General features: G+C 35.5%; 2 protein-coding genes across 2 annotated transcripts in view; both read right to left on the bottom strand.

Annotated features, from left to right (window-relative positions):
* The window catches only part of LOC132142312 (short transient receptor potential channel 5-like), a 106182-nt gene extending 102803 nt beyond the window's left edge, over positions 1 to 3379 (bottom strand). The window contains exon 1 of the mRNA XM_059552099.1: positions 2849 to 3379. The gene's annotated coding sequence lies outside the window, so the exon portion shown is untranslated. The remainder of the gene's footprint in view (positions 1 to 2848) is intronic.
* An 8041-nt stretch (positions 3380 to 11420) lies between these two features.
* Positions 11421 to 15153, bottom strand: LOC132141845 (OX-2 membrane glycoprotein-like). Its single transcript, XM_059551508.1, has 5 exons — positions 15066 to 15153; positions 14604 to 14945; positions 12852 to 13148; positions 12480 to 12584; positions 11421 to 12339 (listed from the first exon to the last, which is right to left on the bottom strand). The coding sequence occupies exons 1-5, from the start codon at positions 15106 to 15108 to the stop codon at positions 12284 to 12286; spliced, it is 843 nt and encodes a 280-aa protein (XP_059407491.1). The 5' UTR covers positions 15109 to 15153; the 3' UTR covers positions 11421 to 12283.
* Positions 15154 to 18663: the final 3510 nt, after the last annotated feature.

The following is an 18663-nucleotide window of genomic DNA, read 5'->3' as shown; positions in this document are numbered from 1 at the left end:
TTGAAAGGTTGGACCCTAATGGGTCCTGTGCAATTTCATTACAACCCTGGAGATGAAAAACTTGGGACATGGTTACATTTTTCCCCAGAAACATTAGTCCAAATGAACCCTGGCCTACAAACTCAATGTATCTCTTGTAGACCAACAAACTAAACATAATACAGTAAAGATTTTTTTTCTGACACCTTCTAATAGTGTTGCTCACATCAATTTATTTCTCCCTCTGAGCTCTCTTGAGGCAATGAGCATGGACAGTCCATTTGGGACAAACTCTGTCTACTGCCTCCCTTTTGTTTCCACTCAACACAGCACCTAGAACGAGTGTATAAACTGGGATCACACTCCTCAGCCCTCAGAGATGGGCAGATATCCTTTATTATCCTGTAGCCTTAAGTCTTAAGGTATCTGTACACATCTAATGTCTGTTTAAAGACACAATGCAGTATAAAATGGTAATAAAATATGCCACAGCACTGACTCATAGTATCAAAACCAGCTCTGGTTCTCAGAGCAGCCTTACATTATAGATTTCATCATTTACAATCTTTGTCTATACTTACTTTTTCTATACATAATTGTATTATTCTATATTAATAATTTAATTTTTAAAACATTAATGTTATAACTTCATCTCTGTATTTATATTATCTTTATGAATGCATTTATACTGCATTGAACAGTTTGTGTAAATGCATTAAAGGAATAGTTAACCCTAAAACAAAAATGTGCATAAAATTTACTTACCCTCAGGTCATCCTAGTTGTAGATGAGTTTGAATTGGTGCTGGCAGGATGAGAGTCCAGCTAATAAAAACATCATAATAATCTATAAATAATGTAAGTAATCCAGAATCTGCATGTTTGTAATAAATCAATCAATCAAGATGTTTTTAACTTGCTAAAATACTAAATATAAACATATATATATATATATATATATATATATATATATATATATATATATATATATATATGTGGATTTTGATGTGAGAGGACAACATCATGGGATGGACTTTGTCACTGGAGAAAGGTTATTATGGATTATGGACTTTTATTTTGGACAGAAGTGTCAGGTTAATGTTAAACTTATAGCCTTTTGCTTCAGAAGATGTTAGCTGATGGATTGTAGTCAAGTGGATTACTTGTGGATTATTGAGGTGTTATTATCAGATGTTTGAACTCTCATTCTGATGGCACCCATTCACTGCAGAGGATTCATTGGTGAGCGAGTTATGTAATGCTAAATTTCTCCAAATCTGTTCTGGTGAAGAAAACAAACTCATCGACAGTACATCTTTGATGGGCTGAGCATAGGTAAATGTTATTTTTTGGATGAGCTATTTCTTTGATTCATGCCAAAAAGAATGATAGATGTCAACAACACCATTACATTCTAAAAAGTTGAACTCAAACCTACACTGCAGCATTAGGACTTGTTTAAGATGATGAAACACAAAGACACAAGATGCATGCATTACAGCAGGCTAATGATGTTAGACCAAATTAACTAACCAGAACATATATGTTACAACAACTATCATTTGCATCGTTGGTGAAAATTGCCTTTAAAATATTACTAAGCTCCCCTAAATCATTAAGAAACTGCATTAAAAACACTTACGGTAATTTACTGTTTACTTTAATAGTGTTGCTCACACCAGTTTTTTCTTTTCCCTCAGCTTGAGGCGCTGAGCAATCTGTTGGGACAATCCCAGTCTACTACCTAACCTCTGTTTCCACACGTACAGTAACAGTGCCTGGAATGAGTGTATAAATCTTTGATCACAATCTCTAGCCCTCAGAGAGCAGCGTGTATCGATAATGATCCTGTAGCCAGCAGTGCTTGCTTAGCAAGTCTTACATGCATTAATGCATGTAATTTTTCTTTTACATAACCATTATAATTTGCCATTTTGAATAGAGACAGACTGATTAGTTTGACCGATATTTGTCCTAATATTCACTCTTTTCAACTTATTAGATCTCTATTAGCAAATGATGCCATTTGATTGATCACTACGAAGAAGCAGCCAAAAACGATATTTACAAGTACAGCAACTTATTATTACACAGTTTGGATAATTTCTTTGACTCTTTTATATAACAGCCATTTTCAAGTGAGAAATGTATTGTTTATGATTGTGACAGTCCTAAACAAAGATCAAAATAAATCTGCCACTATCTAGATTGCAAAAAACTTTGAATAAATCATCATCAACAGTAATATAACATTATTCAGAATGAAATTTTATTTTGTAGTTGTATAAAGATTGTTAATTACTGTATAAAAGAAGCAAAAATATAAAAATATAAATCTGTTCTGCATATTGGTTATTGGACACTGTAAACATCAAAAATCATCTGTATTGGTATAGTCATCAAAAAGCGATAGGTGTGATCTCTAAGCTGAACTCAAACTAACACTGCAGCATTAAGCATCCATGCAGCAATCAGGATCATTTAGGATGATGAAACCCCCAATACACCATTACAACAAAATATTTAAGTTCTTAATCTTAGAAGACCTTTTAAGTAAACAGAACATCAATGTTGTAGTAACTCTTATTCTATGAATCCTTGGTCTCACTGGCTGTCAAATCTAATGAAGCTTCTCCAGTTCATTCAAGTCTAGATAAAAAAACGCATCATTTACATTACAGACCAGGTTTCCATGACTAGATGTGTGATGTGTCCATTCTTGTTGACCAAACGCACGCACTTACACCTGCAGATGTAGGTAAGAATGCGCTTGAGCGCTTTCACTTTTGCGACACATCAAATGATGCTCGACAAAAGACATGTTAGAACTTCAATGCGAATGTAACGAATCCCCGTATGGTGTCGCTTACCTGATGCGCCTTACTATGTGGATATTTAATCGCTCCTCGTTATCAAACAAGGGGTCTCTGAGGAGGGTGTTCCGTGGTCTTCTTATGTGGCTGAGGAGTCTGGAATACGAATTATCATTGGCGTACTCACGAGATCCTCATAATCCCCATGGAGAGCCTGTGGAACGCGTACGGCAAATTCAAGCCTCTTTTCTTTCCTCTATTTTCCTTCCTCACTATCCCACACATGCATTAACACGCACAGCACAAACGCCCCAGTGGGTTCTTCACGCGTAAACGCCATGAGGAGCATTCCTGACTCCAATGCGCATTTCATAGCTCCTATGCGCGCGGCTTACTTCAGTGTATTCAACCCAGCGCAGTTCTTACGCCACAGAAATATTAAGGTTTAGCTAGCAGAAAGCCTGTGTAACATTGCCAACGGAGGCTAGATACAGGTGGTTTTGCGAATCTTCGACGTCTTTTTCCAAAAGTGCGGAGCGAGGAATATTTCAAAGGAACAAGTGTGTCTCGAGTTCGCATGGCGGCATCTTGTCTTCATACTGGGCTTCGCGGCAGCTGCAGAGATTCCAGCGTTCGCGCGCTGCGGTTGTCATGGTGTCAGACCGAGGGATGCTGCTGTGGCGCTTGATTCATGACATCAAACAACCCATAGAATTGTTACAAGCTTTATTTCATTGGTAACACTTACGGTGGTTCCCTTCTTATGATTTAACTCTTAAATGTTGGAGTTAGAGATTTGCTACAATATTCCATCTCTTCTAACAATGGAAATGATTCTGTTACAGATCCGTCTGTAGAAATGACATTTCTGTCGTCATTTATTTTGCCGTAGTTCCAAATCTATTTGGACTTTTTCATTCTGTAGTACACAAAATATGTTTTGAAGAATTTTTCGTTCCACAAAACCAAATAGCTACCAGGGGCTGTCAAGGTACAAAATAAGCATCAAAAAGTAGTCCTTATGTGATATAAGACATCTAAAGCCACTACAAATATGTTTGTAATTAAACTTCATTCTAGCCATATTGCTTTCTCAGGTGAGTCGTCTCGTCTGAATCAGGAGAGAAATATGAACAGATCAATCACTGTTTACTAATGAAAACAGTTAACAAAAATGTCGGTGGATTTTGATGTAAAAGGACAGCAGGGGACAGACTTTTTTTTTTTTTTTTACTGGAGGAAGCGTTATTATGGAGTATGGATTTGTATTTTAGCCGGAAACAACATGTGATAAGATAAAAACTCGATTAAAGAAAACAGTTCAACCATCAACGTAGCTGAAAAGCCGACAGTAAAGGATAAAAGTTCAAATGTCTTAATTATAGTGTCATTTACTACAAACAAAGCAGCTTTTTTGCTTCACAAGACATGAATTGATGGACTGGAGTCGTATGGATTACTTGATTATTGTGATGTTTTTATCAGCTGTTTGGTTTCTCATTCTGATGGCACCCATTCACTGCAGAGGATCCTCGGGTGAGCAAATGTTGTATTGCTAAATTTCTTATATAAACTACAGTGTTTCAGTTTCTGTAATTGTTTGTGAAATTTACTACCAATTTCTGAGTGAAATTTTTTCTACACCCCAATAAGCACACGCATAAGCACACAAATGTCCACATGTAGCAGTTGTGTCTGCCTAGTTTCCTCTTCATCTATTCAAGTAATAATAAATTATGAATTTACTTCTCTTCCACAAAGGAATAGGCCATTCTTCCTCCTTACATTTACTGCAAGGCATTGTCCGATCTGAAGAAATTCTACTGATGTTTCATTATTCATTGATTTTGCTTTGTGGGAAACATGACATACAGACTATGCCAGATCTACTGGTACTCTACATATATTACTCAATGTGTTCTGTGAATATTTTTTGAAAATTCATTTATTTTATTCATTCACCCATTCAGTGATTAGGGAGCATGGAGTTACAGTGTCCCTCATAAGACACTGAAGGCACACTTAAAATGCCTGAATCGGAATCTCATTGCTGTAAAATACATATGACTTGATTTCATTTTTAACTTCGAACTGTTGCTTCCAGTATATTGCTTAATCTAGCTAAAAAATCTTGGTGGAAAATAATATACACAGTTTGGGGAGAAATTTGAATATGAATTGGGGGAGAAATATACACAGATCAAACAAACTCACCTACATCTTAGAACCATTCCTTTAAAATATGGTTCACACTGCCACACTGAAACTTTGCATTCATTACATAAAACATCCTGATAATATATTATAGCAATTTATACACAGTTGGTTGCTCCAATCGTTCCTGGAAATGAAAAATTGACGAAGAGCTTAAAATGATTTCACTATAAAAGCAGACAACTACACTACCTCTCTCATTTGATTATGAATGGACAAGCCCTCTATGCTCATTTGACAAAGTAATTCATCTGAACTGCACTTGATGGCTCTATTTAATAATACATTAAACCTGTGTGTAATTTTGATGCATGCAAAGTATGGGGCTAGAAGGGAATGAAATTGATTTATCACTCTGAATATAATTACAAATTAATGAGAGGTTGAGTAAATGTTTATAAATTCCTCATAATGACAATCTAATACACATGGCAGTGGATTTACACTACCTCAGTCAACAGTCTTGTGAAAAAGTTTAGTGAATATTAATAGTTTTAGTCAAACTGCTGCTTAACTATGTGGTTTTAAACTTGTTAGAGTCAAACAGTAGATGCTAACTTCATTAAGAAACCTCCCTTTAATATATGGTTCATTTTGGTGCCTCATGGATATCGCAAAATGTAGGTATTTAAAATAACTTTTTTTTAGCCTAATGATAGTGAGATGTAAAACATTTGATCAAGCTCAGGCAAATAAATTTACAAACTTTTGAAACAAAATTTATTAAATGGGGGACCAAAAATGTGAAAGTCTGAAAGACTTACAAAGTTTACTTTTTCAAGTAACATATTTTTTATACTTCAATAAATTTGAATTGACTGAATTATTGGTGTTTTTTTAACTTCAACTAGAAAAAAAATCAAAAATAGTAAGTATTGTAGGCTATTCATGAAAATGTGATATAGACAAACCATTATCAACTTCAACATGCTTAAGTTTAAATGGTATTATGACTAAAACAGCTTTAAAAAAAAAAAATGTTCAGCACTATAAGGCAATAAAACTGTGATCTTTACTAGGGACAAGAAATGTCACTGAATACCATGAATAACCAGTATAGTCTTGTGTCCCTTTGGTTACTAATAAAATGAATACCAATTATTTTTGACTGTACTTTTTGGTGGGATCACCAGAGCACTGTAAAACTTTTATTCCAACCCTGCATGTTCTGCCAGTAATTAAAAAAAAAAAAAAAGTAGACACAAAAGAAAACAAAAGACACAACTCTTGAATTAGAAATTAAGAAAATACAACAGTTGTGAAATATAATTATATGATTTGAAATATATAAGACTCCCTTAAAAGCTTATGTAATCAGATATATCAGATATATATTATGTAATCAGTGACCAGCAGAAAATGACAGAGGGGATTTTCCGTCTCTTCTTCAGAGAAGAATAAATGAAAATGTAATTTCAGAATTACCTGGCATAGTTCTTGGATAAAGTCACCATGAAGAGAGAATTAAGTACGGACAGAAACTGACAGGAAAAGAAAGAGGAAGTCAAGGACTGTCCAAGCTGACTAAAGGTTAAATTAGCATATGTGCTTACTTAAAGGGATAGTTCACCTTCAGTTGCTGGGCCCCAATGACTAGCAAGGGGTTTTTTTTTTTTTTTTTTTTTCATTATATTATGAAAGTCAATGAGGACCAGGAACTGAAGGTGAACTACCCTTTTAAGGCACTACAATTCCACCTCTCTGAAGTCGCTATTAGTTTCCGGTGCAAGAGGGAAAAATCCAGTTATCATCTGTCCCTAAACCCCTTCATAATGACCATGAATTGTTTTGTTCCAAACTCACTTATTAGGTCATCAGGCCGTTTTCAGGTAGAGTGTGTTTATGAATTATTGATGTTAGGTTATCATCCAACCTGCCATCCTTAGCATCTCAGGCAGAAGTGCAGTGCTCACAAAACCTTAGAAGGTTTATTACTTGCCACAAAAGAAGCACCTTTAATTACTTGGTCCATGAGTTTAATTAATCTCAGACAGGAGAGAAATATCATATTCATTATGTTTTCCAGTGATTTCTATAAGACATCTGATATCCAGTAGATGGCAGTATTTCTCTGCTGAGATCAATCCAAATCCTCCAAATACTTTGATTTGCATCTAAATCTGCACACTTTTTGCATATCCAAGTAGATTTTGTTATTTAGATTTTGCAATTATGTTTTTATTTATTTTTTTAATTTTTAATGAAGCATTTACCACAATCAAGACGTAGTTTGGTCAAATTTAGCATTACTCTTGCTCGCTACTAGATCCTATGCAGTGATTGGGTGCCGTCAGAAAGATTTCATCAACTGATAAAATTATCACAATAATCCACAAGTAATCCACACCAATACAGTCCATCAGTGAATGTCTTGTGAAGTGAAAAGCTACGTATTTGTAAGAAACAAATCCATCATTATTGGGTTTTTTTTTTTCTCCATATCAGCAAATGTTCTTTTTGGGTAAACTTCCTTTAATCAATTAGCTGGAATATATCATATTACATATAGTAAAAATTAGGCTATATATTTTTTTTACACTAAGCACCAAGCAGGAAATAATTTGCATGTTTGAATATGTGGATGAATGCCAATAAGGCATGAATGTAATCATTAAATAATATTTATTTACTGCTAAATATCTCTTTGCTTTGACTCGCCTGTAATTGCAAATGGAATCAGAGATGTAACAGCACCCGCTCTCAAATGTGTGAGTCAGTGATGTGTTTGGATATTTATGTCCCTGGATATTGACTGGTGGTTCTTCTAGCTGCCTCAAGGCATAGAAGTGATTCACAATACCCGCTGAGGACTTGCACACAAGAGAAACATTACAGAATACCACTGTGATCTCATATGCTCATCACTATTAAATAATCATCAAAGACACACCTCCTCTCAGCTCTGTCCATCATCAAATGGAAATTTCCTAATCTTGTCAGATGAATCTGGGCTCTCTTCCCCCAACAAAAACTACATCTTTCTCTTGAATTCACATATCATTTTTTAAAGACATGAAAGCACTGTACATGAAGGAAGAAAACAAATGCTAAATGTAACTTCCCCCTAATGGCAAAAGCAACACATTCCTGGACATTTTTCCCTACAGGTAGGCCTATGTGTTACAATTAAAGGAATAGTTCACCCCAAAATGAACATTTGCTGATAGAATGAGAGCTCAGACAGCTAATAGAAACATCAGAATCATCCAAGTTATCCAAACGACTCCAGTCCATCAATTAATGTAAGCGGAGCCCATGTCAACTACAGTAGATGAGCCCCAGAGACAGATCCCTAGCGAAGACTTTGTCACCTCAACAGCCACTGGCACAAGACCAAGAGAACCAGACAAGTCGTCTGCTCAATCAGACTTGTGTTGCAGCCTATAATTAAAGCACACCATGCTGGTTTCATCTGGCCAGAATACAAATGGCCCCCAGCTGAGCCTGGTTTCTCCCGAGATTTTCTCCATTTCTGTCACTGATGGAGTTTTGGTTCCATGCTACTGTCACCTTTGACTTTCTTTGTTTGGGACACAATTTCTGGCAATATTGTTGGCTTGATTGCACTGACACTGAAGAGAACTGAACTGAGCTGGATGATGACATCACTGAATCAACAATGAATGACTTTAACTGAAAAGGTTTTCTATTGTCCTTTTGCATTATCAGCGCACTTTTTTTTTAGTTGTTAAACACTGTAAAGCTGCTTTGACACAATCTGTATTGTATAAAGCACTATATAGATAAAGGTGAATTGACTAATGTCTTGTGAAGTGAAAAGCTGCCGTTCTAAACAAATATGTCGGTGGATTTTGATGTGAGAGGATAGCAGGGGACAGACTTTTCACTGCAGGAAGTGTTATTATGGAGTATGGACTTGTATTTTAGCTGCAAACAACAGTATGTGATAAGATAACTTACTCAATTAAAGAAACAGTTCACTCATCAATGAAAAGTTACCGAGAAGCCGAAAGCAACGGCTAAAAGTTAAAATGTCTTAATGATAGATTTATTTCCTACAAATACACAGCTTTTAGCATCACAAGACCTTATTTGATGGACTAGAGTCGTGTGTATTATTGCAATGATTCATCTGGTTGGTCTCTCATTCTGATTGCACCCATTCACTGCAGAGCATCCTCTTATGAGCAAGTGATGTATTGCTAAATTTCTTCAAATCTGTTCCACTGAAAAACAAACTCCTCTATATTTTGGATGTGATCTATTCCTTTAATATAAACTACGGTGTACAGTATTAGACACTTTAAATTTATTTCTGCTTATTTTTGTCTGTAATTGTTTGTGAAATTTACTAGCAATTTCTGAGTGAAAATAGTTTACACCATTTTTTTCCCTCTTCAAACATTTAGCAATTTTGATATTGTGCTGTGTGGTTCCAGGTTTTCAGACTGAATTAGCTCCAGGTAAAGTGTGACCCACACATGCTAAATAATTAAACATCTAAAAATGGCAAGAGGTTTCAGTGAAGATAAGGAATAGGGTTGTGGTCAAAGATTTTGTTGGATCAGTAAAAGTACAGTGTAAATGTATGCAAAATCCCCACCGTGACTGAAAAACGAATGTGTTACCTAAATGCAAATTATAAGCTCCAACTAATTTCTGCATAAACTCTTTTCTATATGAAAACTGTGCTCTGTAGTAAATGCAGGGATTTTTTCTTTCTTTCTATGTTAGTTGTATTTCTGCAAAATGAATTTTTAAGAAAAAAAAAAATATAGAGTCAAAAAGGGTGGTATTATTTATGACTAAAACAGCTTTAAAAATGTATTGTTCAACACTATAATGCAATACAACTGTGATCTTTACTGGGGACAAAAAAGCAGTGAATGACCTTTATAGGTTTGTGTCCCATTGATTACTAATAATATGAATAAAATAGTATTTTTGACCGTACTTTTTGGTGGCATCTCCTTGCATGTTCGGCCAGTAATCTGAAAACAAAAAAGTAGATTTCTTTTCAAGACACAACTCTAAGACAGGAATGAAAATGCAATAGCTGTGAAATATAATCATTATATAATGTGAAATATATAAAAAGTTTAAAAGTTTAGTTACTGTAATTAGATATACTGTACTCATTTCGTTATTGAGTGACCAGCAGAAAATGATGGAGGGGGTTTTCAGTGTTTTCTTCGGAGGAGAATAATAAAAAAGAGAAATTTCAGAATTACCTGGCATAGTTTTTGGATAAAGTCACCATAAAGGGAGAACTACAGTAAATAGGGAGAGAGAGACTGACAGGAAAAGATAGAGGAAGTCAACAGACCGTACAAGCTGGTTGAAGGTTAAAGGCACTAAAATCCCACATTTCTTGAAAGTCGCTATATGTTTCCAATGATAAGGTAAAACCCATTTGTCATCTGTCCCCTTTACCCACTCATAATGACCATGAATCATTCTACTCCAAACTCACGTAATAGGTCATCAGATCTTATTAACTTAAAATATTGATGTTAACTTCTCCTCCAAACTGTCATCCTTCCTTAGCATCAGAAGTGCAGTGCTCACACAACCTTTGCAGGTTTATTATTGGTCACAAATGAAGCACCTTTCATTACAGAGTACATGAGGTGAAATGTCAGATATGAGAGGAATATTATATTTATCGTCTTCCAGTGATTTCTGTAAGACATCTGATATCCAGTAGATAGCAGTATTTCTCTCTTGGGATCGATCCAAATCCCCTGGTTTCTAAATACACACTCTTTTCCATGCCTTAGTAGATTTTGTTTTATGTTTTAACTTAAGCATTTATCCAAGACCTTTAACTGGCAGCTTCATGCTGAGAACCTCAGATCTTTATAGGGATCAGCTGTAGAAAAAGTCACATTTATCACATTAACAAGCGCCACATACAAGAGTATTGCAGCATGCAAGAACTAAGAATCAAAATGTCTTCTTCTCAAACCTGTGTTTGTCTTCATTGTCAGGAAAACGTTCCTTAGCCTGTAGGCCTGTACTCATCTCTTTCTGTTTCAATTACTGTGATTAAAGATCCATGAATCAGACTCACAAATGTTAAAATACCACCAATTGGTCTGAAAGTAGCAATCCTGTATCTTATATTTCACTGTGCACTTGAGACAAGTTTAAATGTGTCATTTTCAGCTAAAACCGAGGGCCCCTTTCTGATTACTATTTCAATAGCTTCATCTGTTTCTTTCTAAATCAGCAATCATGAAAAGTCAGAATTTACTTCTTTTTTTTAATCTTGTTATATGATATTTTTAGTCATGTCATATGTATCACATGAATTTGTTGACATCATGTACAGTATGTGCCCTAGATACATTTTCTGTTTTTGTCCTGTTTTTCTCTCTCTCCTTTTTGGGTTCACACATTTGGTATAATAATACAGAGTATATAAATGTTAGTAAGTAATCCAGTCATTGAATCCAACAGTTCACTTTTTTTTTTATTCAGTGCAATTACATAACATGCATTAACAGGTTAGACATATATTGTAACATACATATAAATACATACATATCACACTGAAATCTTTTTCAGAAACAAAAAATGTTTATCCTTTTATGATTTAATTTACAGTCATTCTTGCCATCTAGATACACTTACTTTTAGCAAGCTTACTGCAGTCAACAAATAACAATAGTATAAATACTTACTTAACAATAGCAGTCATCTCTCAGGACAACCTTCAAAAAAGGTCATGCTGGAAACCCCAAAACAGCTTCTGCTTCCATTAATGACATAACTTTCACTTTATTTCACACTGCTGAAAACTAGGTTTCTCATTCTTTAACTTATCTGTATTGGGTAACAATATTTTTCTTCCCCAAATCTCTGTCATCACTCAACACAAAACCATACCACAACATCAAGACTTATATCAAGCTTGCACTTAGGAATTTATAAATCACAGTTAGACTCAACAGAAGACACATTTAAGAACTAAAAAACAAAAAACTAAACTAACTTTAGTGCATGGCGGTACATTAATCTGAGTCATAAATTGCTAAGGTATAAACCTGAAAATCTAAAGTTACAGTATGAATATCATCTGTCAATGAAATAGTTATTCACTGTGATCAAAATACTCTTACGTAGTGGTAAAATATAATATATTTAACTGTATTAATGCCATGGAATACTACACAGTAATGTAAACATAAATAAATAAATTAAATAAATAAATACTAGATAGGAAATTCATGATTCCTTTAAGGAACACACTAGTTAGAACCAAACAGTTCAAAGGTCATGAGCAAAAAAGCAGACTATGAGGAAGCTGTCGAGTTAACATTCCTCCTTAAGGGGTTCCTCATAAGTAGATTTTATCCCAAAAGTGGCTCCTTGGGGGAAGAAAAAATAAGCAAAATTAAATTATGTATTAAATTATTTTGCCACTGAGATCTATTCTTAAAAGATTACAGTTATGTTGGGTTGTATTAGTCTATTTCAACTTGTTGGATAGAGGGATTTTGCTGCTTACTCTTTAGTCTGGTGAGAGAACAGATGACAATAATGATAATAACCACAACAGCCATGATGATGAGGACTGAAACTGTAATGATGTAACTTCTTGGTGTAGCATTCACTGTAAGAAAAAAATATATATATTGAGTTTAATCATTGCAATTCAAAGTCAAAACCGCAACATAATGAATGTACTGTATGCCTTAATTGGTTTCACTGTTCAAGGCAAACACGAGGCAAACTAAAAATGTGCTTCATGTTATGACATCTAGGTTAACTAGTTGTATTCAGTTTTAAAAAAATTGTTAGCATATCTGAATCAACCTGTCTGCATTAGGTAGAAAGTAATAACTGCACATTTTTACAATGTCCGTGTTGAAAATGTTACCTTTATTATGATCTTCAGACACATTGATTCGGATGCTCTTCTCCATGCTGTCACTCTTAGCAACACATTCCACATACAGCCCATGAAACTGTGAGAGTGGAAGCGTGAGGTTGCTTGTAACGGTGGTTGAGCTGTCTTTATTCAGAGTTTTAAAATTACTTGAAAAGTTGTCCAGCTCTTTCTCTGCAGATTTCCAGTGAATAGTTGGAGTTGGTTTACCAGTAGCTGAACATGAGACTACAACATCTGGATCAGAACTGAGTGCAGGGTTCACTGATGCTGTTATTTCTGAAATACCTGCAAAAATACCAGCAACATAATGACTTAATTGTGTACAGTCTTTTAATAATTCAAACACAAAACTATATTGCACTATAAAGAAAATTTTTATTATATTTGATTCTTTATTAAAGGGTTAGTTCACCCAAATATAAAAATTATGTCATTAATGACTTCATCTTCAGAACACAGTTTAAGATATTTTAGATTTAGTCCGAGAGCTTTCTGACGTGTGTACGGTATACTTTCCATGTCCAGAAAGGTAATAAAAACATCATCAAAGTAGTCCATGTGACATCAGAGGGTCAGTTAGAATTTATTAAAGCATCTAAAATACATTTTGGTCCAAAAATAAATTATTTAAAAAGAATTCCAATAAATAATTTATTCAGCATTGTCTTCTCTTCCGGGTCTGTTGTGAGTGCGAATGCTGTGACAGTTGACATACGACGCTGCTGATGTGTTTTCTGGTGCGCCCAATAACAAAGATAACACATCAGCAGCATTGTGAACGAGCTCACAGCAGACCTGGAAGAGAAGACAATGCTGAATAAAGTTGTAATTTTTGTTCTTTTTGGACCAAAATGTATTTTAGATGCTTCAACAAATTCTAACTGACCCTCTGATGTCACATGGACTACTTTGATGGTGTTTTTATTACCTTTCTAACCATGGACAGTATACCGTACATACATTTTCAATGGAGGGACAAAAAGCTCTCGGACTAAATCTAAAATATCTTAAACTGTGTTCCGAAGATGAGCGGATGTCTTATGGGTTTGGAACAACATGAGGGTGAGTCATTAATGACATCATTTTAATATTTGGGTGAACTAACCCTTTAAGGCATTACAGCAGTAGATAATTGGCTGCATGTACTACTTTCATTTTTTCTAGAATGGAAACTGAATTTAAGTTTCAGTTGCATTTTGAGTACATTATTTGGTCCTGCATTAAGATAATAATTATTATTCATAGACAGACCTATGAGTACCTTCTTATTCACACCATCTTATACCAGTCTGGGCATATCTGCATTATCCTGGAAGAAACTTCTTGTTTTGTTTCTAACACTATATATATATATATATATATATATATATATATATATATATATATATATATATATATATATATATATATATATATATATATATATATATACTATACTATACACTTGTTCTAGCATGGTGGGGGAGACTGGAGCTAGTTGTGACTTCTTAGTTGCAAAATAATACATAAATCAATTTTAAATCAGTTTTAAAATAAATATCAAACCACTGTTTTGATAAAAGAACATTTTATATATGTAATTTGACATTTAAAACGCGTGACAGGCTGCCCCAAACTGACATGCCCTAGTCCTTAAAACATAGTTCTACATTTCGCTTAAAATCTACCTGTTAGCTGATACTTGTGTTTTTGACTCAAAACCTGAGAGAAAATATTCTTTATGTCCATTGTTTAACTTACCTTTAATAGCGAGGCACAAGGTTTGTCGTTTAGGTTGGAATGGGTACACTTTGAAGGAACAAATGTAGCAAGCCTCGTCATCAAATGTTGTGTTTTTGATCTCAATGGATGAAGAATTAACTGACGCCGTGGTGAAAATGACCTTTCCGACATACTGATCATCCACATAATCGTTGAAGAGCGCGCTGTATGTAGCCAGAGTTTGTACCGGTTCCTGGTCACGCACCCGCTGCCACGTGACTTGTTTGACAGCAGATGCGTCTGGCAGCGTACAAGAGAATGAAGCATCCTGACCAAACTCAACACCAGTGTCTCCTCGTGCTATAATTTCTGAAAGATAAACTGCGAAATGAAAAAAAAAAACAAGTTATTCAACTTTTTACAGTTTTATCTCGAAAAAAATGCGAAATAGAAGAAATAGTAAAATAAATATTATATTAAAGAAGGATTATCATGACCAACCTCTATTTATGATGCTTAAAATTAGGATCAACAGACACAACATCTTCAATGGTTGGTAGTAGGCCTATGGTCTGTTTCTGATCAGACACAGCCTCTTATATACAGCGAAACTGAAAGAATGTAGCCTATTTCCCATGCAGCGTCATAGGTTAGGATATTTACTGGCTGTTAGCTTCCTTTCAGGGCTTCCCTGCGCCCACATGAAAAAATACTACAGTGATTTATAGTAAATACTATAGGCTAATGTTTTTGAACCATACTATAGTAAAGTGTATTATAATGTATATATTATAGTATTTACAACACTTTGTTAATGAAAGCTACAGCATACTGCAGTATTAACGATATTGAACTGATAAACTGTAATCAAACTGTAGTAGGCCTATACTTATTTTTTAATACAGTAAACTGCAGTGATTTTCAGTATAATATACCCTATAGTGTTCGTTTGTTTGAATACATGTCATTATATAACTGTGTGATTTTAACTGTACATTTCTGCCATTTGGACATCACCTTGACTGATAAGCTACTTATGTTAAGCTGCTTTGCAGTGATTTTTATCATGAAAAGTGCTATAAAAAATGAACATGAATTGAATTGAATGTACACGAATGTTAAGCTCCTCCATTCATGTAAAATGAATATAGCCTAAATAAATCGCCTGTTTGCCAACTTTACCATCTGAAGTAATTATGAGAGTTTCCTATTTAAATAAAGATTTAAAATGAGTCATCTTTCAGTCATAAGTCAGTCTTTCAGTCATGAGTCATAATTTTTTGGGAATATATCATCAATGTTAAACAATAAACAGTAGTATTTACTAGAAAATATAATACATTCAATAAATTTGCTCTTGTAAGGGTGGTTTCCCGACTGTAGGATTGCCGAATGACTAAAGAACGTTATCAGCACGATGGTATAAAACTGTAAATTACTTGTTTATTACCACCCACTGCCACTTATACCAACTACGGAAATAAGCGCAGTTACAATAGCCAAATATATGTGGGAGTGTGTTGCTATTATGTGACTATATTGTTGTGCAATAGGAAGCACTTCATAGTTAATATTAAATCAAGACTAGTTGGCACATCATTTATCATTCAAATGGTTTAATGAGAGTATTTTGTTATGGTTACACTTGAATTGGTTACAAAATAGATGAAGGATGGTAAAACATAGAGAGAAAGAGAGAAGGAGAGATGGAGAGAGGGAGGAAAAAAGAGGGAGAAAGGGCAGAACGTAACGTGAAGAGAGTAACAGCAAAGAAAACAGTCAGCAAAGAGAAAAAGCCAGAGCCAGAGCTTTAAGTGGCCCAAAAGAGGTACCGGTACTCTATTATAGTCTCTCTCTCTCTCTCTCTCTCTCTCTCTCTCTCTCTCTATATATATATATATATATATATATATTTTTTTTTTTTTTTTTATTTATTTTTTTTTTTTTTTGATGACTCCCCTCATCCCCTAAGGTAACAACAACTAAATTGAAGGGGTTTTATATACAGCAGTCAACAGACGACCTTATAAAAAAAAATAATAATAATTTTTAGTTTGTGGATTTGCTTGAGCTAGAAAGAGCTACTGAACATAAATAAAATGTGCAAAAGGATTTTGAAAAAATACCCTTAGAAAGAGCTACTGCATTACTTAATTAGCTTGCATCTGACCTGCAGCGATATCATTCTGGCTTGGTGGGGTGTCAGCCAGCGAGTCATCTGATTCTGACCGTGTTGTTTTAGTACTCAGAGTCTGAAGCCAGGAGAACATATTAAGTGTTGTCCTCTGTATTTGTATTTTTAACGAGCCGAGTGTGCACGTTTCACACACCCTCTCCGGCCACGTTGAGTTGTTGACACTGACAGCAGCAAAAGAGACGCATGCGCTTTTCACTTGTCAAACTCAAGGGTGTATGGGTAATGTAGTCTCTGCTCTCGGTGGGACGAATTAGGGGCCGTTCACATGCCGCGCCTAAAAACGTGTCGGGGTCACTTGCGCTCCTGAGGCGTCTGCTGTTGCTAAGCAACCATGACCTGCTCTCTCCATGAAGACGCGGAAATTTCAGCAAAGGATAAATGGATTTGCAGCACTAAAAATCGCTTGCAGTAGCTCTGCTACTAAATTTATTTCAAAATGGCAATCCATATACAGCTATGATCAGCTGTTCTTTCATCTTGGCTGAGCTTTCAGTGTTGTTACGGGAAAGGATGAAGCTGATTGGTTAGTTCTTGTCACATGACCCTCGGTGCGCTTGCGACATTCTGAAAAGTTGAGATGTTTTTTACTCGGTAAAAAACGAGCGCGTCGCGACCGCGTCGCTTCCATTATGAGCGCGCATACCGCACGCCTACATTGGAAATAATGAACTTGAGCGCGCAAAAGACGCAATATGTGAACGGCCCCTTTGGAAGCGTGCATTGTGAAGGGCGCTCTGAAAATCGGCAGCGCAGGCAAAGGATTAAAACCTCTAATAAACAGATGTCCAAATGAGCATACCGGTACGCTAAAAGCACGTTCTGGGCGCACGGAGAGGTGACGGTACGCTCAAGAGCTATATTTGGAAGTGCCGGTACTGAGTACTGGTGCGTACCGGCCCACTTAAAGCACTGGCCAGAGCAACAGTTACAATCTTATTTTATCCCTTCCTTGACCATGTGACTAAAAACCAAATGTGAGACATTCAAACTGACCAATCAGCAGATTACAGCTTCACCCACTGGGCAAAAGGTGTGACAATTAGCAGACCCTTGCTTTATACACAGTTTTTCCTACAGGCCTTGATCGATATCAGCACTTCTGTGCCTTCAGGAATGCCAAATGGCCCTTTCGTTACTCAAGGTTGGTTTGGGACAGGAAAACAGAAGTCTAAACTCATCTCATTCATGTCTTATTGCGCTTTAACTGTCAAATACACACAAGGTTAATTTAGAAAACACTGCTCTCTCACTGCTCTTGAATGAATAACTTCTCTACCTTTAATAAGATAACATTCCTAGCTTGATGCTCTAGCATTAAGATAAACATGGATTGTGTGCTGATCACTGAGTGCAGGGTCTCTGGCTGCTAATAAGGCAATGTCAGTTTGCAGCCGTGGGCGGGGCCTGAACAATGTGACATCATAGTTCTCAGAATATCAAAACGGGATGTCTAATGAGAATGATTTGGTTAACTGGGGATCAAAAATGATTCTGTGGATTTTTATCATTGTAGGGTGGTTGTGTGACACACTGTCATAATAGGTGCCCTTTAAATTTGCATCCGGTGGACTAATGCTATGTGAAACCACTGAAGGAAGTACTGGGTGTTCTGTACTTCCAGTAATAAAACAAATAAGCTGTCATGAATTGTCAAAGGGGAAAAGGAAATAAAATTTTGCTGAGAATGTACTTACTCTCAGGCCTTCCAGGATATAGATTTACCAGATCAGATTTGGAGGAATTTAGCATTACATCACTTGCTCACCAATGGTTCCTCTGCATCGAATGGGTGCCATCAGAATGAGAATTGAAACAGCTGATAAAAACATTACTGTAATCCGCAAGTAATCCATACAATTCCAGTTCATATTTGGTGGGTAAATTTTCAGCAAATGTTAATTT

Source organism: Carassius carassius, chromosome 6 (genome assembly GCF_963082965.1).
Source record: "Carassius carassius chromosome 6, fCarCar2.1, whole genome shotgun sequence".
NCBI lineage: Eukaryota > Metazoa > Chordata > Actinopteri > Cypriniformes > Cyprinidae > Carassius > Carassius carassius.
Note: the sequence above shows the minus strand (reverse complement) of the source record. Positions and strands in the feature narration are given on the sequence as shown.

Excerpts from the sequence above, each read along its gene's own strand:
- LOC132141845 (XM_059551508.1), bottom strand. The coding sequence starts at position 15,108 with ATGTTGTGTCTGTTGATCCTAATTTTAAGCATCATAAATAGAG. Across the intron at positions 14,946-15,065 it reads TTTAAGCATCATAAATAGAG|TTTATCTTTCAGAAATTATA; the intron begins GTTGGTCATGAT and ends TTCATTTCGCAG. Across the intron at positions 12,585-12,851 it reads GTCTGAAGATCATAATAAAG|TGAATGCTACACCAAGAAGT; the intron begins GTAACATTTTCA and ends TTTTTCTTACAG.